The 24,997-nt window shown below is 41.9% G+C and overlaps 4 protein-coding genes across 9 annotated transcripts in view; 2 read left to right on the top strand and 2 right to left on the bottom strand.

Annotated features, from left to right (window-relative positions):
- The window catches only part of LOC109480759, a 12,863-nt gene extending 10,706 nt beyond the window's left edge, over positions 1-2,157 (top strand). For 4 of the 5 annotated variants that reach the window (XM_019783050.1, XM_019783051.1, XM_019783049.1 and 1 more), the window contains one exon: positions 206-2,157. In XM_019783050.1, coding sequence (XP_019638609.1) covers positions 206-401 — 196 coding nt within the window. In that variant the 3' untranslated portion in view covers positions 402-2,157. The remainder of the gene's footprint in view (positions 1-205) is intronic. The other variant, XM_019783052.1, reaches the window with a different exon arrangement.
- LOC109480764 (dolichol kinase-like) lies at positions 1,993-7,635 on the bottom strand. Its single transcript, XM_019783059.1, has 13 exons — positions 7,492-7,635; positions 7,100-7,232; positions 6,743-6,818; positions 6,532-6,623; positions 6,202-6,375; positions 5,670-5,866; positions 5,291-5,370; positions 4,860-5,004; positions 4,457-4,672; positions 4,042-4,204; positions 3,603-3,701; positions 2,671-2,748; positions 1,993-2,156 (listed from the first exon to the last, which is right to left on the bottom strand). Exons 2-13 carry the CDS (start codon positions 7,230-7,232, stop codon positions 2,008-2,010), a joined length of 1,602 nt encoding a protein of 533 aa, XP_019638618.1. The 5' UTR covers positions 7,492-7,635; the 3' UTR covers positions 1,993-2,007.
- On the top strand, positions 5,794-12,104 carry LOC109480762 (probable UDP-sugar transporter protein SLC35A4). Of its 2 annotated transcripts, none has more exons than XM_019783056.1 (10): positions 5,794-5,890; positions 7,991-8,073; positions 8,464-8,569; positions 8,777-8,953; positions 9,113-9,171; positions 9,443-9,505; positions 10,326-10,456; positions 10,668-10,787; positions 10,899-10,957; positions 11,391-12,104. In XM_019783056.1, the coding sequence occupies exons 2-10, from the start codon at positions 8,060-8,062 to the stop codon at positions 11,580-11,582; spliced, it is 921 nt and encodes a 306-aa protein (XP_019638615.1). In that variant the 5' UTR covers positions 5,794-5,890; positions 7,991-8,059; the 3' UTR covers positions 11,583-12,104. The 2 variants fall into 2 exon arrangements, with proteins under 2 accessions (XP_019638615.1, XP_019638614.1); XM_019783055.1 differs by lacking the exon at positions 5,794-5,890 and adding an exon at positions 7,769-7,876.
- LOC109480763 lies at positions 12,067-24,997 on the bottom strand. Its single transcript, XM_019783058.1, has 26 exons — positions 24,720-24,997; positions 23,567-23,739; positions 22,954-23,326; positions 22,382-22,590; positions 22,119-22,240; positions 20,641-20,791; positions 20,129-20,489; positions 19,649-19,796; positions 19,269-19,362; positions 19,006-19,111; positions 18,403-18,635; positions 17,751-17,984; positions 17,175-17,337; positions 16,608-16,768; positions 16,297-16,372; positions 15,759-15,949; positions 15,324-15,512; positions 15,059-15,190; positions 14,648-14,778; positions 14,110-14,284; positions 13,701-13,890; positions 13,557-13,583; positions 13,253-13,319; positions 12,950-13,020; positions 12,554-12,787; positions 12,067-12,226 (listed from the first exon to the last, which is right to left on the bottom strand). The coding sequence occupies exons 1-26, from the start codon at positions 24,808-24,810 to the stop codon at positions 12,156-12,158; spliced, it is 4,173 nt and encodes a 1,390-aa protein (XP_019638617.1). The 5' UTR covers positions 24,811-24,997; the 3' UTR covers positions 12,067-12,155.

Below are 24,997 nucleotides of genomic sequence, written 5' to 3'. Positions count from 1 at the left end.
GCCATGGTAATGAAAACTGCTTTTCCATCTTTTTTTTATTTCAAGCATGACTCACCCATATAAAACATACAGATAAAAAATACACACAATAACAACAGTAAAAATATTCCCTTTTTGGATAAAGTCAACAATTTAGAATGCTTGTTATGTAACAAGTTGTACATGGCACTTTCACACTAAAGTTGCTGTATGTTTGATTGCACAGATTGGAGGAGCTCATTCAGATAGACAAAGAGAGGGAAAATGCAAGTTACACAATAAGAAGTAAGAGTCCAGCTGCAAACCAGCAAGGGAACGATCTACTGGATGGCAAGTTCCAGGGATGTTTCCCAACCACCAGTGGATTGTCAGCAGTTGACCTTCTAACCTCCCAACTGATTGAACTGCACACAGAGCAGTAATGTTTTTGTAGCTAATTAGTACAGTACAGACTTGCAGTCTAATTAGAGCTCATCATCAATGCAAAACAGCATAATCCCAGGTTCCATTTGAGGATCATCGTAGAATTAAAGAGGTTTTCAGTACACCTGTAATTTTAATTTTGATTTAACTTCAATTTTTGAGTGTATATGGTTCACTTTACATATAAGTGCACTTAATCCATAAATAAAAAGTTGGTACATAGTTCTCACTAGTTTCTAGCCATCCTGCTTGATAAAAATCATAGTTGTTTACTTGACTTTGTTTTTGACATGAGGTAGGTAAGAGAACGTATTGTAATTTACATTATTACCTGACTATAGTTAAGCAAGGACGTTGAATAGAGTTTGAATTCCTGTACGCAGCATGCAAGAAGGTTCTTTACTAAGCAGTTATTGTGAGGAGACTGATTTTCTGTTGAGATATCTTGCATACTTGTGAAAAAAGTATGAATGTTGACCTTGTAATGAGCCTACAATGTTTGTACAACTTTCATGTAAAATGAGGCCTTATGTACATTTATTTATTATAGCACTTTTGTTACAGCACCCTTACCTTACAAATTAGTTGTCACCAAATCATATTTTAAGTAGTCTAATTAGGTTTGCATTTTCCCTTCGAAATGACCTCACAGAACTTTAAGAATTAATGGATCTGTTCCAGTTCTGAATTTTTTTTCCAAAATTCTGTACATTCCAAGAAAACAAAGAAAAGATGCAAGCAGACATAGATATATAAATCACACAGGCATAAGTTTAATAGTTTCTCTGATGCTGCAAACTTACTTTTGCAAATACAATAATATGCCTTGTAATACAAAGTTATTACAAAACATGTCAGATATTTGTCTTCTCATTTTATGGCTTCTTACTGGATAAGACTTTTACACTTTATCAAGCAGCAATTACAACATAAATTAAGTAAATTTTATTTCCCTGTCATTAAACACAGATTTAAGTTTACATTTAGTGATCCAAATACATATACATACCATACCAAATACATATACGTACATGTATGTAAAATACAGTTAATTTCTTTATAACAACTGTCAAGGCTTCTCTAGCCATTTACAAAATATTCAGGGTATACTTAATTTAAAAGGGTGCTACATGTTGTATTTATCAAAATCAATTCGAAGTAGAAAACTGCAGGCTGCAAACATAATGACTTAAGCCCAGAGTTTTACAGTATCCCCATGTGGTATTTTGACCGCTTGCCTACCTACATCCCACTTCTAGCAGCCTTTCCATTGATCAGGTCCCTATAAGAAGCTTGATGGCCAGCACCTCTCTAAGTCCGCAGACTAATTTTGTTTATGCATGTGGTAACAAGTATTGTCAAACTGAGAAATCCCTGTTAATACAGTGTTGGGGGCTGTGATGACTGATTTCCATAGTTACTGAGCTAATGCACTTTTTATACTGGTAAAGGTCATTGAGCTCCTTTCTGTGGTTCTGAGAATAGGAATGATTCTCTTGTTAGACTTGTGTGGCCACAAGCTTTTGGGGTCCCCTGGAGGATGAGACCCAATCAGCCTCTGTCTGCAAGAGATACTAGTACCGGTACTAGTAGGCTATGTTGACCTCATGATGACAGCCCACAGGTAAAGAGTGCACACATGTAGAGTGGTGTCACCATGTTGTCCACCTGGGAGGTGAAGGCTTCCAATAACGACGTCAGACACACGACTGTCACCATGGGGATCCAGTTGGCAGTAAAACCAGGCTGCACACCTGCAGTGACATTGAACATACATATTTGTGTCTTGAGTCAACAGAATGAAAAATGACAATTTTCAGCCCTCTAACCTGGTTCCTTCCTACGTGGTAATTCATTCATTCTGCACCTCAGAAATGTGCTTGTCCTTGGTGCTGATTTGCATTCAGTCTGACAGAATTACTGATGAGCTATCTGCCAGGTCTGACAAAACCAAAACTTTCGTTTTTGCAACAATTAAAAAATGTCACACCATAACCTGATATCACAAACACTTGTTTCCCTAAACCAGTGCTCTTCTACATCCAATCTGGCAGCTCAGTTACATATAATGTTACATGTAGTTTTCAACCAATTTTTACAGCCCTAACACAAAGTGACGATGTTGATGGGTTTAAAAAAATAATAGTACATGTAGGCATTTCTTGCATCGTAAGTGGTACATATGCAAGTTTAAAAAGTTGGCAATTTTACAATTATGTTGGTCATGAAACACAGTAATCTTCTAGTTCTACAGACTTCTTCACTCACCAAAGAAACTCAGCGTGCCACAGGCTGCCAGCTGTGCCACCACAGCAGCTACGGTCCCTTCTACTGTTTTCTTTGTACCTGTAAGAATTGCAATATTTTTGACACAGTAGTTTCTATGCCTCAGGTATTCAACATTTTCTTTAGACTCGTGCATAGAGGGTCTAGAAAAAGTTTTTTTTTTGTCTTTCTGACAAAGGACTATATGACTATACCTTGGACCTATAATTTGACGAGGTTCTCAAATTATAGCTCCATGATTATACTCTTCTTCTGTCATCCTTAATTTGGGTGAAGCTAATTATACAGTGACTTAGAAACTTTCAAATGGTAGGTGCGGTACAGATACAGATGTTGACCTTTTAAGTCAAAATACATGAAGAATCTTGTTGGAATCTTGGGAAATCATTAAAAAGACTTCAACTGGAAGGAACTACTGGGGGTGCATGTGTATTAGGCCACACGAAGTAAATTTTATGGATGACGTCGTTTGGAGACCCTAAATCTAATGCGAGAGGGCAAAAAAAACAAAACAAGAAGGGCCCTATGAAACAAGATGCCTAGATTAGAAATATACTAAGAGACGACAAATGTTAGGACACAAATTGAATGAGGTGACACAGTGTAACAAGCAAGAAGTCTTTTATTCATCATCAAAACAGCAATAAATCAGGTGGAACAGCAGTTGTCTTCCTGTCCTGTTTCTTTCATCACATTTTTGCAGGCTTGCAGAAACAAAGCATAAAATTGCGGCACTGTCGTCAATCTTTGGTCATAGTTACAGGAAGCAGAATTTCTTGGGTTTTTTTTCTAGGAACAGGCCAAAATCAATGTGCGCACATCCATAAAATTTACTTGGTATGGCCTTATCAAACCCTGAAGTTCTTTATAGTCACACTTGCTAATATCACAGATACAGGTACTGATCACATTACCTGGCCATCTGTGTCTGCCCAGCTTTGATCCGATGACAGAGGCTGCAGTATCCCCGACTCCCAGGGAGATGACACCACTGTACAACGCCAACTCAGGACCTAGAACAGTGTCATTGATAAACATAAGAGTGATAAGACCGAACCTCGGATATGCCACAAGCAGATGTCTGGGGAGGTTACATCTCTCAGTACATTGTCCTAGCTGCCCTTTCCTGTATAAACCTGCTTCCTGAGCAGGAAAGGACGGCTAGCTATAGGAAAATGTAATGATTTAGCCTTCCCCAAAATCTGGGAGATTAGGTATCAAACAGTGGACACCCGGCATATGAGTGTCATGAGGACAACCTAGACATAACTGTATACCAGCATTTTTTGACATAAACATCAATTTTCACACAGACTGAACCAACTCTTTCCATGGGATTTTTAATTTCCATACCTATTGTGTATGCAGTAGGGTAAAGCCAGAGAGGGAGGGAGCAGCCCAGCAGCAGGTAGATGTGGGTAAGTATGGCCGCCCCTCCATCCTTCTCATCAACAAACACACGCAGGGATGTGTGCAGGGATTCACCCCAGGGCTGGATTCTGTACATCCGCATATACTATAGGACACAAACATCAGACATTTATCATACACATTAAATATGGACTGGACTTTCCATGTACAAATGTACTTCCAGTCATGTATGTCTGTACAGAGCTGCAATGAGACTAGCTTAACAAAATGAGAGATGCCACTAACAGTCACAAAGTGATCTATCTACAATAAGGGCATACAGTGTGCTAAAAGAAACGATGTGTTCCATGAAACTATCAGATTTTATCAAACTATCACATCTTTAAAACATGCTTACTTCCAACAAACCAAAGGCTCCCAAAGCTGCTACAGATGCTATGTACAACAGCTGGGGGTTCTGCATCAGTCCAGGTAGGAAGACTGCTATGGCGATGACATGGAAATACTTCCTCACAATGGTGGAACCTGCACCAGCAGGGTTGGTCCTGTTCTGCCTGGTAACCATTGCTATGGCAACCAATGTCATCACACTCCAGTAGCCAATCAGAGAGATCTACAGAGGATTTGAGATTACACATTTTGTATTAGAAGATCTGGAAGCAACTCTATTAGTAGTACCCAGTAGTACAACTTTGATGTTACTTTAAGAATGGAACATCAATTTCAGAAAGAGTACATTGTACATGTACACATTGAGAACAAACAGAGATGGTCAGAGATTAGCCTAAAGCTAAACTTACACTGCTGTCACAAGCCAGTATGAAGCCCATGAGCCAGAGGATTGGGATCCTTCCCAGAAGCCACCACAGGTGAGGGACACAGATGAACACCACTACACAAAGTACCAGGATGTAGAATCTCAAAGAGTCTTTCCATGAGGCTATGCTGGAACAAAAAGTTGAATTCAAAGTAAACAGTCCATACCAGAAAATAAAAATTGGAGGCTTAATTCAAACTTGATGGCAAGACATGACTGTGTCTTGTACATGTATTTTGCATTAAAGGATATTTTTCTGATAAAATCTTGAGAAGACAAAACTGAACCTTGTAGGAATACCTTTCTTTGCTACAAAAGCTATTTTGTGTTAGTATTTGCCCAAAGCAGTTGCACTTTTCAGCTTCACATCATCTTAAGTAACCATGTAAAGAAAGATAACATGTGTAACGTTACCTCTGTTTTTCTGTCCTGTCGTATGACACAAACATCCTGTTTGACAATGCTCCAATGATTGCAAGACCAAGCACAACTGACTGAAATGCAAAATGGTAATAGTCAACCAACATTTAAAAAAAAATCTTTTTCAGAATGACAAAACACTGAAAAAACTGAGATACATTTAATTTTGATTTGATGCTACAAGGGACACAGGGTTGGCAAGGACGTTATATCCTTGGGCTTATTCAGCTGACATACATAAATAAAACAACAACTTAGACTTCACTCTTCAAATACTGTAGTACATGACGGAAAAGAGACAAACGGATGGCCATTTGCCTTGAAATGTATCTTTACATGACACTCATGAAAAGAAGGCAACATGCCCTCCTACCTGCAGAAGCTGGCACTCCAAACTTCTGTTTCTGTAGAAAACATTCTGACAGCTGTCAATCATCAGCAAGGCCATCCCCTCTGAGACAAGAATAGCCTCTCCCAAGGAGAGGCTGCTGGGAAGGCTGGTCAGAAGGCCATGGAGGACACACAGACAGAGGACCACACCCACAATCCCTACAGTGACATTTCCTATCCCTGTGGTAGCAGAGCATTACTGAAGTTAGTCCGTGGTGAAATGGAGCTTACAAATCATCTTAGTATACTAATAACACAAACTAGCTCAGTGCTAAGATTACAGACATCTAAATACTTCAAAGTTTGAACTGTGCATGCACAGTGTGATGTATTGTGGGTAACAGTACTAACATGTCAAAGCTGAAGGCCCCTGAAACATGAACAAAATGTGCCTGAGCATGGTGCCAAGCATTGTCTAGACAAGAACTGTTAACAAGTTAGGAGCCTTCACCTTTTATACCATGAATGCCTGGAGGATTATACTGAAAGCTTGATGTCACTTAGTCCACCCTTACCTAATGGTAGATCCTGTAGAAGTAGTATGAGGAGGACAGAGATGGTGGTGGCTATGGAGCCCATGGTCCTGACACTGGGTCTGTCTGGATGCAGGTCTGACTTACTGAGCCACACCAAACACACTGCAGCATGGCTCATACACAGACTGTACACACAGAACATACCGCTCACCCCTGTAACAATGTGGGAAGAGACTAAATAATGGTGTACATTCACGTCAATAATTTTATGATTAAAAAAAATGGCCATGGAAAATTTGTTAGTGTCTTCTTCTTTGTCATCCTCTACTTAATGTTCTTCTGACCGCACTTGGTATCATGAATGCTTACCATTTTCTTTGATACTCCCATGGAGATTATTGGCCACGAGGACCATGGGAATGAGAATGTTTCCTGTAACAAGGCCACTGCCAGCTGCAGGTCTGAAGAGAAGGAAAGGCTCAAATTAGGACACTTGTAACTGATTTCTCAACATTAAAAAAAAATGCAGGAATGCACACCAAGTGTTTAGAGCTGGCATTGCATCATAGACTTTTCTTACCTGAGGTTCCATCCAAGTGTTTGATCCACAGAGCATTTTGACCATGTTGACTGTAATGAAAATGCTCCAATAAACACTGCAATAAAATGGAAATATTACCTATAGTTAGTTTTTCCTTAACGAACATGTAACATGTAACACATGTTAACACTTGCATCTTCAGTTACAGACGTCCTCTCGGATGGGACATTAAGCAGTCCCGTGTTTGAAAAGATTAGGGTTCCATCACAATGTGAGTAGTTCAAACCTTTTCTGTATGGTTAAGGGTTACCAGTTGACATCTAATTCACCTGTTAGGTCAGGCCTTCCACAAATACCTTATAAATGTGGTAAATCTGAATACATGAGTCCATTTACCTACGACTATGGGCAGGATAAGGTTGGGGGCCATGCTGTAAGCTGTCCACATGGCACCTGTGAAGATGACCACACCTTCCCAAAACTCTGCTTCCGGTACGACACCTTCTGAGGTGCTTGTGTCAGCTGCCATCTAACAAGAGTGAACATAACAAATTGGCTAAATTCAAAGGTGATGAAAATTCAAAAATCATCATGCAAGATTATATTTTTGCATCTCCTGGCCAGTCCTGGAAATAAAATGTAAAGTTCAGATTTAACAGCTTGAGTGGAATTTCGTTGGAAAAATAAACTTTGTCGTCTGCTAAATGGGAAGTGTCAGTCGTCAGTCCATAGTAACTTTTTGGCATGCCCTTCGAGCTTCCCACTATTAGTTATCTAGCCCTAGATACCTTTGAACACGACACAACGCAGTCTTGGCAGGTAACAGAATCTGCATCAAAGCTCCAACAGAAATGGAGGTACACTTCTTCGTAAAATCAAGGAGTTTGAGTAAATCCTCGCTGGTGCAAACTTTCGTAATGTTGGGATCACGCCAGACGATCAGCTGATATGTACCGGCCCAGTTTACGACTGTCGTAAATCGGCAGAATAGATACAATAATGCTAATACGAGTAAAGACGCCCAGCTATATTTTCGTTAAATTCATTTCGTTGTACCATTGTTACAATAAATGTATTAAAATTGCCTTAAAATGCGAGAAAATTTAATGTCGTTGAATAGGGGCGTGCCTCGTATGCGGCACTTCTTCCAAAATGGCGGCGATTTCAAGAGAGGTAATTCCGAAGTCGATGAAAATATCTTTGTTACGTCGTGTTGTGCTTAAATTTTTCGTATCCCCCTTACACATTTCTTACGAAGGACTCCCCTGTGCTTTCTGTATTTTCAAGAAGCTTCCACTGTACTTGAATGAGAGACATGGCGATACGAGACAACCCAACAGTCTGAAGTGGGCCATTATGCTGGTATCTGGGTGAGGCACAACAGATTTCAGTTCAATTCAAATCAAAGCAGGTTTAATTTGTGATATAATAACTGTTATATAAAACTGGACTATCTATGGGTCTGTTAAAGTCATGACAGAGATGGAACTTACTTATTTTATTTTTTGCCCTCTGACAGGAATTGATATCATTTAATAATGTTTTTATTATGCATATTAATTAGGCTGAGGCTATTGACTGGATGGTCCTGTCAATAGTGGAAAAACTTGCACCATTGATCATCCTGTCAATAACAAAAAAAATGCACAATAAGAGAAAATGTTGTGCAATTGACAGGATCATTATTGACAGGATCGTCCTGTCAATAACCATTCCCTAAGTTCTAGATTTACAAATTATTTTCTCCTTTCTTTACCCAGTGTTCTAATCTACGGGTCTCACTCTGTACTACTGAACCTGTGTAAGGTGGATGGCAAGATTCCCTTCAACTCAGCATCAGTTGTTCTGATGATAGAACTGACAAAGGTAACTTCTGCTGCAGTGTTTCACTGAACCTCTGTTGTTTTTTTTCTTTAGAGACCCACTTTGCAGTTGAGCTTTCTTAATTAAAGTTAATTATAAAACATAGCATACTCATTGATTGTGAAGAAAATGAAACATAAGTTGAACATAACCTACTGTAATAGTGTCAAATTGTTTTGATAGTAATCATAACTTACATACATTTTCCAGCTGTTGTTCTCATTAACAATGCGTCGTCTGGAGCTGGGTATAAGAGTTGGCAGCGGCAGGCTGGGGTTACCCAGGTTGAAGTACTGGGTCCCGTTTAGTGTCCCTGCCCTACTGTACTGTATCAACAATAACATCGTGGTGCACATACAGCTATATATGGACCCCGCCAGCTTTCAGGTATGGACTCTTCCTATACTGCTCACAGTACCCACCCCTATGTACATGTACAAATGTGGACTTGAACAGACTTTAAAGCTTTGTCTTATCTTTTTATGGTTTTTCTAATAAAGTCAATAAAGGTGCTAATCTCCTAAAATCCTCCCTAATCTCCAACAGGTATTGAGTAACTTGAAAATAGCTGCAACAGCTGTACTATACAGAATGGTCATGAGAAGGTAACTGCCTTTACCCATTGTTTGCACCATAATATAATTGATATTTGGGATTTATCATGGATATCAGAATGTAGTAGTATGATTGAAAAAGGTATGTTTGAAAAATTAAAAAGGTTATAATTTGGGCTTTCGAATGCTGCAAGCATGCTAAAAGCAATGTCTACCACCTACTACATGTAAGTATCATTTCTTATACTGCAGCTTCTTTATCCATCTGTTGCAAATATGCTCCTAACCATAAAATCCCTGTCATTCCCCCATATTTCAACAGGAGGCTCTCCTGGATACAGTGGTTGGCCCTAGCACTGCTTACCCTAGCAGGGGTTAGTAACAGGTTCGTAACTCTTCAATTATTTCTTGCATGCCCAACACTACAGTTTGTGTAAGGCAGGCTATTTCCAGTTTAAACATTGACATATGTTGACAACATACATGGTCTTACTTATTCTTGGGGTGGGGTCGTGTGGCGCAATCGGTAGCGCGTTCGGCTCACACCCCAGAGGTCATGGGTTTGAACCCCACCTTGTCACCGATCTTGTGCCCTTGGGAAAGGCACTTTACACGACTTTCCTCACTTCACTCAGGTGGAAATGAGTACCTAGCTTCGGCTAGGGACGTCCCTCGAATAGGACGTTAAATGGAGGTCCCGTGTTTGGAGAGAGCCACACCCCACGCACGTTAAAGATCCCACCACACCTTTCGAAAAAGAGTAGGGGCATGCCCCGGTGTGCGATGGTACAGACACTACTGTATGGAGTTGGTGATTCACTTCAAATCACCCGAATGGAGGCCTGGCGAACCTCTGTTCCGTATCAGCCACATGGTGATTACATCACCACACATGGTGATTACATCATCACCCGGACGGAGGCGTGGCGAACCCCGTCTTGTATTAAGCTAACGAAAGGGTATGCCACCTCGTAAGGGGCGGTATAACCCCGACCAATACGGTCGACCGATGATGATGATGACTTATTCTTATGTATTCTGAATAGTTCATCCTTGTACCTATCTACATGTAGTAAACGTTATATGCTCATCAGGGTCTGAATCTTGAAAAGCTCTTGTAAGTTGTAGTCAAAGCATGGTCCACACCTGCAAAACTGCAACATACTAAAAACATCAATGCTGATATTATGACATTTGTCCCATAGCTATGGTGGCCTGATGAATTCTGGCAGTGTTGATGACTACTCCTCATCAAGTAAAGTTCATGTCACCATGTGGGGTCTTGTGCTTGTCCTGACTTACTGTGCAATATCTGGTGCATCAGGCGTTTATACAGGTAACTCATTCTGGTGTGTGAAAGGATAGAGTGGGGATAATAGAAACATAGTTTAAGTACAAAAAAAACAGACTAAAAGCTTTGGAATTGGGATTTTCAAATTGAATGTACTTCCTTACCCTCCTGCTGCTGGATTTGGCATTCAAACATTAAAGAGAGCTATAGAAGCCATTGGGTAATCCATTTTGTGTATTTGTTCTTTTATTACCAGAGTTCATTTTGAAAAGACAACCACAGCTGTCTCTACATGTTCAGAACATCTTGTTGTACATCTTTGGAGCTGTCCTGAATTTGCTCGTTTTCCTGGTCAGCAGTTGGTCAAGCACGGATGGTGAGGCTATGAATGAAGTATAATCTCTTTGTTGCTTTTGAATTCTTTGGCCAATCAGTAGCATGAAAACCTGCTGCTTTTGTCATTGATGATATGTTAATGTGTCTTCAGGAACAGCAGATTTCTTCGCTGGTTATACATTGATAACGTGGGTGATCATCCTGACACAGGTCAGTGGTACATACATTCATTCATGGGGGAGTCAACACTATAGACTTACCCTTGCTGTCCATCACAATTAGCAGTTTAACCTATGATAGCGTAGCAATTAGCAATGTTAAAAACTTTTTATTTTGTATTTCTTCGTTTTAACAGGCGGGCTATGGGATCAGTGTATTGGGTGCTTGCACAAATATTTACAAAGTAAGAGCATTCAAGAAAAAACATCAACATCAATGGCAACCTTAGTTTAACTTTAATTTTGTATGTAAGTTAATTGTTTTGATGAAGATATTGTGACAATGAGGAATTACATGTGATGCAACTAGGAAGTCATTTTGTGGTTCTTCTTTTCCTTCTGTCTGTTCAGAACAGGTTTGATGTATTTATGAAAAGGATTGAAATAACAAGATAAAAATCAGTGTTTCTTTTTTTATTCTGTAGGCAGGAAATGGCTTGATCATCTCAGCAGTGATGAAACATGCCAGTAACATCACCAGACTGTTCATCATCTCCTGTGCCATGCTGGTCACTACTGTAGCCTCCATGGTGCTCTTCTCTCTGGAGCTCAACCTGTACTTCTGCTTCTCTTTCATGTTAGTGATAGTTGCCATGGTACTGTACCATAGGAAATAAGCATAAAATAGATACATGATTTGGGATAAGTATTCAGCACAATACTGAGGCAACCACAGGGAAGGCAGTACTTAATGTACTTATTTCTCTGAAGCTGAAAAGCTGAGCTCTGCTTTTATTCTTTTATCATATCTTAGGAAATTATAGATGTAGATGTAGCATGTAATCACACATGTACATGTATATATATTTTTAACATGGAGAGAACTTACATACATGTATAACTTGCACGGAACAAGAAACCTTTTACAGTGTAATAATAAATGTGTGCATGTTGCAATACAGCTACCGCTGTGACACACCAATAACCCATTTATTTATTCACACCTATTTTATGCAAAGTGCAATGTAGTAGTTAGCAGTTTCTACTTGTAACATGGCAATCATGTGTCAAGTGCAAGAAAATGCGTTTTTTAAGCTTATTTTTCAGGGAAGCCATACTAGAATTAGTCATGGACAAACAACGTACAGGAATATGTACAACTATGTATTATACATTTATGTCCAATACATTCATGTTTTGAGTATAAAAACGTCCAGGTCGTTTTGTGGTGGTGGATTTTGTTGTCCTCATCAGGTCCAGGAGGCGACTTGTTGCCAGGCAGACTCACCAGCTGGAAGTCTCAGAATGCCAGTATCATTAGCTGCAAAAGTAGACAACGAAGTGACTCATAAAGGCACGGTTTCAAGTTGCCCAGAAGTTGTTATATGTATTCGCAGCAACAAAGTCTAAATGGTTCATAGTAAAGAGATTTGTACGTGAAAAGTAGGACAATGTCCAAGAGAAGGTCAAAGTTTACAACAGCCGTTCAGCACCAAGGAGAAAACCAATGGATTTCAATACCGTACATTACTGAATCAGGAGACTTTTTGTAGAAGGAGATCTAAGATACGGTAGAGCTAACTAATTCTGCTTTAGTTTTGAAATGTATCATTTGCAATTACAACTTAATAATAGGCAGGGAACAAACCTCTCCAGGTAGTCCCTTGTTCCGTAGAGCCGTCTGCGTTCTCCCCCTCTTTCACTTCCATGGCCCGTACGTAGTCTGTCTGTCTGGCCTTGGTCCAGTCCTCCCGCGGGATGGAGAACCAGTTCCTCCCGTCATCCTCGCTCACCATGTAGGCCCTGCTACAGTGGCTCACCCCGTACAGCTCGGATCCCGCCTGGTTCACACCCAGCAGGCTGCCCAGCATCGGGCTCAGGACTTCAACAGGGAAAATATTTACGCTTCAAAATCATTTTTTTTTACAAAAACGAATCATTACAGTAATGACTTTATATGATTTAAGAGTACCCAGTAATTTAGTCATTTAAGATAATTTGGATTTTCGGGAGATCATCTCCATACAGTCCTACATTGACCTACCTCTCCAGTTCTCATGTTGGGACGGGTTGTTTTCATCATGAGCAAAACAGGCATTCAACCCCTGTCGGCGTCTGAAAGGAAACACATAACTACATAACATGTACAAGACACCAATGATGATGTAGTGCGCAACAGTTAAAGGGTCAATTACAATGAAAATAGATGCAAAGGGTTGGTGCAATTTAACATGCATGAAATAATAGTCCAAATATCAGAGTAGTACCATCTTGCTGAGTCAAGTTAAGTGGACTGTAGGTGCAGCCTATAGTTATGTTCTGTGAGGGCATTGTTAACGTTACTGACCTTGCGTAGTTACAAAAGTACACCTTGTTGTTCTGGGAATCGACCAGAAAGCTCCGTTCGCGAAATTCTGTAATTAAAGGGGAAAAACATTAAAATGCCATCAGTTGAAGTACCGTGCTAATTTTCAGTAGCTATCACCATTCAAATATACTCGTGTACATGTATATGTAAAAATAATCATAACCAATTGTGGTCAAGACATTACAAATAAATATAAAGACGCATGAAATGGAACGATGGGACTTCTATCTATTCTACACTAGCATTGACAGCCTTTTGTTTCTGTCAGGACAAGGTCACTCGCCTGGGACGGTTTGCCTGTTGGCGTCAGCTGAAAGAACGACAAAAAGACTGATTAGAAAAACGTTATCTTTGGAGGCAAAAAGCACCTTTAAGTTAGTGAATAGCAAATCCGAAAGTATGATAAGCTAAATGCGGCGTTACATACAAAAGACTTTGTAGAAAAATTGCAGCAGCTTTGTCTCGGTACGCAGCCGTTTTCCTGGGAGGGCGGTTCCGCGGTACAAGGTCTCTATCGGCCCCACGAAACGGTGGTCTCCTGGCCGCTCTTTACTCTCCGGGTCGATCATCATCTGAAACGTGAACCTGTGCCGGTCGGTTAGGCCCAGCTCAGGCCACTGAGAAAAGGATAGAAGAGGCACAATATTGATGAAAGGGAGATATTCTTAACCATTTTCAATGAAGAAAAGGTCAATCCTTTATATTAATGGTCATTCATACCATGTTTTAAACTTTTAAATTGTTCCCCTAGGAAGTAGGGGTCGAGGATTTGTCGGGTCGTGACGTTCTTCTATCGACAAGAAGGCATTTTCTCTCCTGCTCACTTCTTACCCTACCTTGAACAAAATGGCGTTCGCCTTGGCGATCACTCTTGGCTCTTGCCCATTCTCGGGTTCTCCCAATCTGACAAACTTGACGAACGGAGTTGAGAAAAGTTTCGTCGTGACGTTATACGCCGTGGCCGTGGAATTCGGGTCGTGGCGAAGGTCGACTATGAACGTCACCATATCCCTGAAAATTATCGCGCAGTTGCTTTAAGAAATAACGCTTCAAAAATAGATAAGCTAGACTTATTTTTATTCAAGATATACCTATAAGCATTGGTTAAGCATGGTGTAAGTTAGCAGTGATGACTTTAAGTGTTGGTACTGATTGAAAAAAAGACCGTGTTTTGAATGAAGGCCAAAGTTTGTGAGAAATACTTTACATGGACCCATCCCATATGTATCTGTATCAGTATAGCCGGTATAACCGCCCTCCGACGTAACACACCAACTAACTGAAGCTAATGACGACATTGCAACAAAGCATTGTTTTAACACGATTGGTATTGAGTAGCGTATTTCACTCGATCAAAAGGGTATGTAGACCTACCCCCTGCTGAGGTCGCCAGGGTCGCTGACCGAGGCGTCCAGGACCAGAAGAGGCTTGCCCCGCGGCACCACGGTAAGGGGGAGGGCTCCCGTCCAGATCACGGTGTCTAACGCCACGCAGCTGGCACTGACCTACACAGCAGCAAAACAGCCATGAGGTGTTTAAAATTGCACTTATTAACTATCGAATCACCCTTCAGTAGGTGAGGCCATCTCAGGAGAAAGCTCTTCAGTAACTAGAAAGAAAACGCATATCATCATGTCAACATTATGTATCCCTTTATAATCTATTAGTTTAGAGCAACCGAAAATACGCTGTAAAGACATGTATATCGAATAGGACAAGACTGCGATAAAGAGCAAGCATTGCACATTTGCTTTCTACACTCAGATGTTAGGCAATAGATCCTACCCTTGCCCAAAGTTCCTTTGGAGTTGAGAAGTCCTCGTCTCTCGTAAATCTAAACCCAACAGCGAGCTTCAGAATGTTGCTTTCACCCCCAATGGTGGATATATCCTCTAGTTCCAACACCCATCGATCTTCCTGTTAAGTATCATGAATGAATGTGAGAAAACATTCTGAAATCGTTATTGACATATCTTTGAATATTCGTTACTTAACTTTACTTAAGTGGTAAAAGATTTCCTCCGTGCACGTGCTGGATAGTGAACCTTACCTTCTCGGTGATGGGTAACGAACTTTGCTGGTGAGTGCCGTTCCGTCCAAACAGCGAGACGTTGTCTCCGACCTCAGTGACGGTGAGGTGTGTGATGGAGAGGGGTAGGATAGAGCCGATCGTGGGGAAATGTACTTCAACAGCCAAGCTGTCAAATCTCAGACGAGGGAACACCACGATGACTGACATCTAAAATTCAAGGAAAAATGTCCGCTGTATCAACTTATGTTGGATGTTGTGTAGGTTCTGTGTATAAGATATATTTCAAAGTTTCTTCACCGCACAGTACAGTTTACTTTAAATTCATTTGAACCACAGTAATACAGTACACGGCGCAGTATAATGCATCACACATTAATATATGCTTTCGCATAGCATCAGAACAACATGTAAGGCAAGTGATGTATGATACGATATTGCGGATGCCCGACTTACGTTTTTATTTTCACCAACTGTTACATTTCCTTCGCTCAGCCAGGATACGTTGAACTTTGGAAGAGCACTAGATGTGGCAAACACTGTATTGTTGGGGCAAACCGGTCCCAAAACCTCTTCAATTCCGAAATTATTCCCTGTGTAGGTCACATTAATGCATACCGAGAGCCTCTGCCCATAGAACGCCGTACCTGGAGAAAGGAACAGCCGGAAATCAGTACTAGTCGAGCATAAATGAAAGATTAACCTTACTCTTTTTTTTATTCATCAAAACATAAAAACATAACAAGGACAGTGTGGCTCTGCACTCAAGTTAACAACTTATATTAACAGCGCCACACAACAAAAAGGTACAATTAACATTTAAAATTGACATATCTCTTAACCTTACTCTTACACCCGTTAAAGAGATCGTTGTTATTCCTACTTCCACATGACGTTGGACGGACATAAAGCATTATTTTTGAATTTATCTGAACAGGAAATATACACATACTAGCTAATTGGGAACTTATAGAAAAGAGTAAATCAGACATACCTTTGACCTTTCCAGTGAGATTGCCGTTTAGTTCTAGTAGATCCGAACTGTTAGAGATGGTGACGGCATTCAACTCCTACAGATAAAAATGACAACCCATCTGCATAATCAAATTAAGCATCAACTACAATATAGAATCAATCAAGGCATCATTCCTTACCGACATGACTGAGACTGGGCCTGTCAATTATTGTGATGATACAAAACGAAGACCAGAACTGATGAATGAATCCTAACTAACGAATCCTAGTTTCTATGTCATAATCTATATGTCATAAGTCCCAAATATCTCAGGATGGAGGATGTGGTACCTCGAGCGAGTCTGACAGAAACTGCAGTGTGATGTTGACCAGGGCTGTGGTTGATGTCATGGTGAGGTTGTACTCCATCGTCACCACATCCCCGCCTTGGAATCCGTCTGTCGATTCACCTAACGTCCTGACATCCCACATCATCTGCACGTCTGGAGCGGCTGGATGTTGAAAGGAATAATCTTATGAGCAACATGGGGAGGGCAACCTGTAAAGGTGCGTATGCACCTGTTTTGCCCGGGCCCTCCCTTTCACTTTGTGAAAAATCGAAATAAACAAATAAACAAACAAATTAGAACAATATTATTACACAGCAATGACAGCACATATTCGTTTTCCATTGATGTCGAATTACCCTTTCTGACGCTGTAACTCAAAATGTTTTTTTAAGAGGAATCGTTGTAGCAATTCAAATTTGAAAGAAAGAAAAACGATGCCAAGCACGACTTCGACGCTGTATCAAAAATGTCGCGATATTTAATCGCTAGATTGTATACTTTTCTATGTGGAAGTCAGACATTCTTCACATTTGTAAGAATGTTCACACGAGTAGGTCGTCGGACTCACAGCAGATGTGTTCAGAGAAGGCCACGCCCATGTGTGGCGTCACCGTTACAGTGGCCCAGTCGATGACGTTGCCTCCACTACTGCACTTGTAGACGTCCTTCATTTCCCCCGTAGAGAGGACACGGTCCCACACGTTGAAGCGTGTCAGGTCCCCTCTGTATGCCTGATTCACGGAAAACATCCACAGTGTACAACTATACCTCAGCTGCAGTAACAAGCCCCACCCTTGTGCCCGTGCAGCTACTTGAAACAAGAAGTCGTGCTACGTTTGCAAATGTACATTAAAACCTCCTTCTACTGTGTCTCACCTACTAGTTTTGTTGCCCCGGCTGCTAACGTTATCTATTGGTACCATATTCAGATAGTCATGTTGTGATATTTGCCCTCAGTCCACACAAAAATAAAACGCGCCACGCGTCCATCATAGCATAAGACGTATATATTAATATTTTGTTAAAACCAGTCCGTTAAAACCAGTTAAAACTAAATCATCCGCATGTACCTACTGGTTAATCTACAGTAAAGCTTATTCTCCATCCATTGTGCACTACAGAAAGTCTGTAAGGTTTATGTCACCTCGCTTGAAGTAAAGCCTCCTCTGACGGAATCCTGTTCCTGTCCTAGAATCCAGGCGCCATTGGTCCTGACCAGATGACCTGTGGCCAGTCCGGAACCAGTCGTAACCTGATGTCCGTCCATGTAGAACGCCCACTCGCCGCTCCCGCTCAGCCACGTCACGCAGAACAGGTGCCAGCGGCCGGCTTGTATGGGGAGCTCGAATGCAGGACTTTTGTGATCGTTGATTATCAGCTGTATTGAAAATGACACGAGAAAAATAAAAATGATGTGTCTGTAATCTTTGTGCTAGCATGCATCGGAGATCGATAAGGACATGTATCCTTTCCATCACATTGACGGATCAGGAAGAACGTGGATCTATGCTATCCTATTCTCTGCTTTGATGAATACATGTAGATGTCCTCTCACTATAACATACGATATACATGGAAACCGCGATACCGCGACAGCGTGCGATTACCCTGTGTGTTATGTGTCTATAGTTTTTATACTTGCCTATTACACTTTATCTATACCACATGTATTCACTGTACTGAATGTTAGTTTTGGGGTACAAAATGTACACATCAATGAACTTTTACACACAAAGTTTTTCTTCTAAGACGTATGCTAGACTGTAAAGGACATTAAACAAAACCCTACTTCGTACATTGTAAGTTGTTCTCCCTTGTTTCCCCAAGACAAGCAGTTCGTTCCCATGAGCGCTCTCAGTGGTGGCGTAGCTGAAGAGAGTACGGCTGCTGGCCGTGTCCGGGACCCGGAGCTCCCCGCAGGCTGTCAGCGCGGCAAGCGGGTCAGCCATGGCCGCCTGAACCTCCACGTAGGTTGTGACGGACCACTCGGTGGGAAATGTCATCTTCAATGACCCTAACGACTTCGAACCTTGTGACAACAGCAGGAAGGAACAGTTATGAGAAAAGTGGACATGTAGATTTTTCTCTATAATGACAATTACCTCACACAGCGAGCCGAAATGCAGATGGCCAAGCCAATATTGCCAAGCCAAGACTGCAGTGTATTAACAACAGGCCGCAAGGACATCCTCTAGACCAGAATAATAGAAAAAGGGCAAGGAATAAGACATTGCAATATCTAACCAGATCATCAGTTCGTGCAGAAATGAATGATAGTATTACAGTATGATAACAATGGTTTATTCAGTACTCAAAAAGACTTGCAGGGTTCCTATGAATTGCAGGGCCCCTATGAACTTGACCAAGAACGTGTACGTCCCGCAAAACCCAACACTCACCGTTTGCGTCCAAAAACAATGACTCCCAAGCACAAGTTGTACTCAGTTCACATTGGTTACACGGGAATTCCTCCTCGACACCCGTTTGACCGTTATACAGCCGAACCTGTAGGGGTTGGAAAACCCTACTTGTTTACACAAATCTATTACATTATGGAGGTAACATACCTGGTTTACTTGCCCATGTTTTTCTTCCTATTCAATTCGTATATCTGGCGCAAAAACAATTTCCATGCGAACTGGTTAGTAAAATGTACACTAACCTGATCAAGAATGGTCCTGTTAACGCCGTCAGTCCTAAGTTGAAGCCTTTCTGGACGACCCAAATCAGAGGCCTCAAAGTAATGCAGTCGTGTCCTAATATAGAACCGGGAAATAAGTAACGTTACGTATATACTGAAAACCAGACGACTTGGGCAACTGTCAACTCGGGCTAACACCATTCACAATAGTCATGGATAGGGTTACGGGTTAGGACCAACACCATTGATTAGGGTTAGGGTTGGCGTTAGGATATGACGTCAGTAGTGGAAGCTAAGGGGCTAAAGAAAATTAGAGAAGGCTCTCTGTGTCCGAAGAAGCTTAAAGGCAAGGCCTGGCCCTTTCTATTGAAATAGTTGGATAACTTGGCTAGCTATCCTACCTTCCTCGTCGGAAGCCGCCTGGCACAGACGTGGACACACACCAGCCACCACAGGCAGGGGAGTAGATCGTCACTGTCAGATTGACGCCAGTACCTCCTGCGGGACTCACGTCGCTAACGTCAAATGACAGTCTGTACAGGTGGGCTGCTTAATGGTGTACAAAATAAATAATCATTTCATGCAGTTTTTTCGCATGCATTTAGTCGTCTAGAACGGCACGTAGTAAGTCTCATACTTGTGGACGGCAACACTGAGGAAAATGCCATATGATCATTTGAATGTTGCGCTGATGATTTTGAATGCACATCCTACTTGGTATTTCTTCCCTCAAGGCTCAACTACATTATACCTAACCTACCTAATAAGATATCAAACTAACAATGACAAATGCAAGTACAATAACGAATAGCAACACGGTATTTGGGTCACACAGTCCGGAAAAATTTGCGTTAAAATTTCACGATGATAATAACTAGAACCTGCTGCGAGATCTTCGTCGACGTCGCCGTCGCCATCGTGGTCCTGTCCGTCCAGCAGGTCCTCATCAATCCTCCCGTCGCAGTCGTTGTCGACCCCGTCCCCGGGAACGGTGGGGGTGGGGCTGCAGGGCAGGGCGATCGGCGCCATCCGGAGCCCCGCCGGGAAGCCGTACGACTCGGCGCTGCAGAACCCGTACACGGAGACCCCGAAGGTGACGACGGGCGAGGTGTGGACTAACGTGTGCGTGCCGTCAGGGATGTCCAGGTGGGTCCCTGCTAGGTCTGTCCCTGGAATGGCCGTCCACGTAACACTGGAGGATAGAGCACTGCCGTCCAGACGAAGTCCATCCTTCTCAGAACTCTACAACCGAGGAAGTGGATTGTTTGTTGGATATCAACAAATATTCTAAGCACCTAAAAGTACCTAAAACGACATTCCGAAGCAATGCAGTCGCTATCGTCAAAGTCAATTATGATCTAAAACTGAACTTGGATTGTTTTAATTTTGTTACCTTTATTGCAATGTTGATATGGTGAGTCACTTGGTCGGGTCTATGTATCAGCTGAGCAGTGGCGAAGGTGTAGTCGGCTGCGTACTGCTGCAGAGGCGGGATCAGCAGCATGAAGGGGTCCGTCTTTGTGCTGTCGGCAGAAGCCGTCTTACTGCGGGCGGCAGGTGGACAAATCAGGCCATTTTCCTTAGCAACTCGTTTACATATCATTTCAGATATTCAATTACACAGTCTGCGCTTCTCTTAAGACTTATTCTCGGTCACTGATGAAAGAAGGTGAATGGAATCTGAAACATCTGACTCTTCAGACAACTTACCCAGTTTAAACTACCAACACAGACGAGCCTTCATTATATTTTATCCAGTTATTTTTAAATTATTACCTCCATGAAAAATGGAGGTATTGTTTTTGGCGTGTCTGTCTGTGTGTCTGTGTGTCTGTCTGTGTGTCTGTCTGTGTGTTTCCGCAACTTTGCGGTCATCATAACTTCAGAACGCCTTTATGGATTGTGATGATATTTGGTATGTTGGTAAGTCTTAGGAAGACAAAGGTCAAGGTCAAATATGGGCCTCCTGGTGGATGACCTTGGTACTGCAGCAGAACTTCCGGTTTTTGTATCTTTTGTCCTGAACATGCTATGGTCTTGACTTTTTAGTGGTAGATAGCTTTTCCTGTCAGAAATAAGTGGTGTGGGTTTGGTCCCCCTACCAGCTTGTTCTGGAACTGCAGGGGACTTTCGGGCGAAATCTTTAAAAGCCAATAAGTCCAGATAGGAACAACATATTTTCATCATTTTGGTAAGTAGGTAGCTGAGAGAGAGATGTACACGATTAAATGCAAATTATGCAAATGAGGACCTTATTTGCATAATTAATGAGGAAATTCTATGATTACATTATAGTACTTTCATACATGTAATATATGTAATCTATGGCAGATAGAACGTCAACAGATACCGATTATGCAAATGAACACCTAATTTGCATAATTATTGCGAAAATTGACTTCTGGGGAATGATGGCAATTATGTACCTTGTGACATATGTAGGTTACTTAAATGTTAACAACACTATGCATATATTATGTTAATATAGAGGCATTTTGCATGATTAATGAGGATGTTTAAGTGAAATATTTCCAAAGGATAGGAGTTTGACAAGGAAAATATTGTAAGTTGAGTTTAGAACACCATAAATTAAACTACATTATATCAAATCCATATTCAATGAAACAAAACATTACATAAACTCTACATATTTCATGGAGGTATGAAATCTCAGAATTCTTGTTAATTTTGTTTTTCATGACATATATCGATGTTTCTATTGGATATAACTAACCGTTATCACCAGATGAGCAAAGTAAAAGCCTGTATCTTTTAAGTTGAGAGAGGTCTAGAGCTATGTCCAGCAATCGAATTGACATCGAATTCGCACACATATGTGTAAAGAAAAAGGAGACGTGTATACGTTCGCACCTATATTGCATGAGCATCACGGGCTCAGTAGCACGGACATGAAGGAAGGCGTCCGAACCGGCCTCGAATCCCCAGAAATCCCCGACGTGGAGGGTGGTCGTGGCTTGTCCCGTGGCGTCGACCTGGAGAGCGACAGACATATTGTTCTTGTACAGTATATTGGCCGAGAGATACAGAACAAGACAGATATAGAACAAGAAAGCAGTTAAGGGTTATGTCAGTTCACATTTTCAACAATTGTTTCCCAAATAACTGACCCTAACCTGTGTATTATTTCTAGCAGCGATGACCCTGAAGACATCGCCGGCCGTCCTCTGTTTGAGCGGCACGGTGACGAACTCCCTCCCCCAGGTGTCCACAGGTGGGATCATCTCCACGATGTAGTCCCCTGATCCGGACCCTCCATTCCCAATGGTGGCGAAGTAGTTTCCGCTGAGGACCGCGACGCTCTTGTCGGACGTGACATGGGACCCTGTACAAGTATGGTAAGGTATGCGTGACAGCATTTGAATATAAGCAAAAGTTATATCCCTTCATTTATCATCGCAATCCAGACTAGACATGACTGCACCATCGCGTGCACTGGATTTTGATATCTCTACGAACTTGTATTAATATATCTACGGACTTGCACAGGAGTGTTGACTGGCCCTAGTCCTACTCAGGTCTTTCTTTTTGACAGCATATATTTCCGGTCGGCCTTTCTGATTGCTGCCCTACCGTGGCGCAAGCTCATTGAAATCGTAAAAATCCCAGGCGTTCGGTTTTAAGGCCTGAGCGGCGTCGTAGCACTACCGGGGAGCTCCCGATGGTGTGGTTACCAGGCTATACTGACCTGTGAGGTCCGCATCGCTCTGTACTTGTAGACTCTGCAGCCGGTTGAGGATGACGGTGATGGTCTGTCCGGCCGTGTACGTCTGTCCGTCGAACGTCACGTCCCCCTTCAGTACAATACTGACAGACGTCCCATTCTCGGTCCCGACCACGCCGACCTGAGTAGGGTAGCCGCCGGATGGAGTGAAGCAGGACACGAAGTACTCCGTGCCCAGTACGTCGGTGGGAAGGGCCAGGAAGGCGTCAGAAGTCGCCTGCTCAACAAAGACGCCGTAAACAACGATCTTTCGGGAGGCGGTGACGTGGACGCCGGTGTTTTGTACTCCGCTACCGCGCAGCTCTACGGCAACGCGAGGCAAATCAACTGTGTTTACCTGAAAAACAAAACAACAAACAAGCATTAGTGGGAGCAATTCAGCATACTGTCTTATGTTTTCAACCCAGGAACTCCAAGTTGCCAAGACTACCAAGTCCGGCAACTCTTTCTCCCTGGATTCAGCAGATTTCGGTTGCTTGGCATTATGCAGCCGTAGGATATAGGTTAGCGACCCAGCCAATAGACCAACAAGCACAAGCAACTATATATGAAAACAGTCAGTTTGCCAGAGGCTCACCTCTCCGTAGCCGATGTTGAATGTGGTGGTGAACGCGGCACCCGGGACCTCCACGGTGACTGTAGCGGGAGTCTGGGTCGTTCCCGCCACCTGCAGTTTGGGATCGTGCTGGTCCCGCTGCAGGTTCTCCGTGAACGTCAGAATAAACTCCGTACCCTTGTTGTCACGGGCTCCTGACCAACAATTCCAACATTTTGTGAAAAAGACCATTGATGCCGTAATACAACAAAATTCGGAATAACGATACAGATGCACAAAGCGTTTTTCATTAGTAACCCCCGTGCGAAGCATTTCTACCAACATTTGATGCTTTCAATAGTATCGATCAGGACACTTCTGTTGAAAAGTTCGCAATTCTCAGATCAACAGAGGTATGATCCAAAATTTTTCCTTTGTTCTCTAGTTATGTAGCTTTAATCTTTCTGGTTGCATCACGCTATAGTCAGACGAAAGCTAGTCAGGGATGAAGATTCCTTTGCAAATGACCACCAGATACTGTCACTTTTAAATTTGGTATACCGATATGTGTCTCATTGAACCACCTTGGATATACATTTCACCATACACTTTCAGAAGGTGTGTTTCAATTCATCGGATAAGCATTTGATTGCATGGAGAACATTTATTTCTTAAGTCGATCTAGCAGCACATACGTAAAACATCAATAGAACGCAATAACCCGCTTTAGCCTAGTTAGATTGCAAGCCGTGTGTTTTCATTAGGATCAGTTTGAAAGGCCTTTTATGCATAGGGAACGAAAGACGCTCATGAAATTTGCAAACAGTTAATCTCGCCAGGTACTATACCAACAAAAGCCTCAAAAAGGCTTCTTGGTGTAGAATTGTTCTGTGAAAGCAGGGAATTTTTCACATTATTTCCTCATCTGAAGTATCTTAGGTCAAGGATCTTATTGCTTGGGCGTAGGCCCATATACGCATACAATTTGCATCGTTTATCTGATCATAACGTTAAGATTTTGACCGAAGTTGTTCCACATGTGCACACTGACCATCCAATCAACAACCCCTAACCATAAAACGTTAAGCCTATGTACCCGTAAACATTTATGTCCGTTTTTGTTTCAAATAAAGTGAAATCCATTGGCACATTCCGGTATGAACTACACATGTCAATATTCCATAAATCCACCTACCAGTGTTGCCAGCGGCTGAATTTGCTAGGTAGCCGTTGAGTAGAAAGTTTGCGCCTAATAGACACAGGGCTGGGATCCAAAATGTGGTCATAACTGAGAAAGGCAGTGACTTTTCCTACTGATAGTATCAATGGAATTCAAACTCGGGAGTCTGACGAACATCCCGTCCAAATGATACAGACAAAGCCGGGCTGGCACGGCTATTCAGTTGCAGCCCTGACTACGGATGACGTCATTTTCGCATATACTTAAGGAAACAATATGTTTTTACGCGTCTC

This window comes from Branchiostoma belcheri, unplaced genomic scaffold, assembly GCF_001625305.1.
Source record: "Branchiostoma belcheri isolate BF01 breed outbred unplaced genomic scaffold, Haploidv18h27 scaffold52, whole genome shotgun sequence".
NCBI lineage: Eukaryota > Metazoa > Chordata > Leptocardii > Amphioxiformes > Branchiostomatidae > Branchiostoma > Branchiostoma belcheri.
The sequence above is the reverse complement of the archived record's forward strand: the minus strand, read 5'-3'. Positions and strand labels throughout refer to the sequence as shown.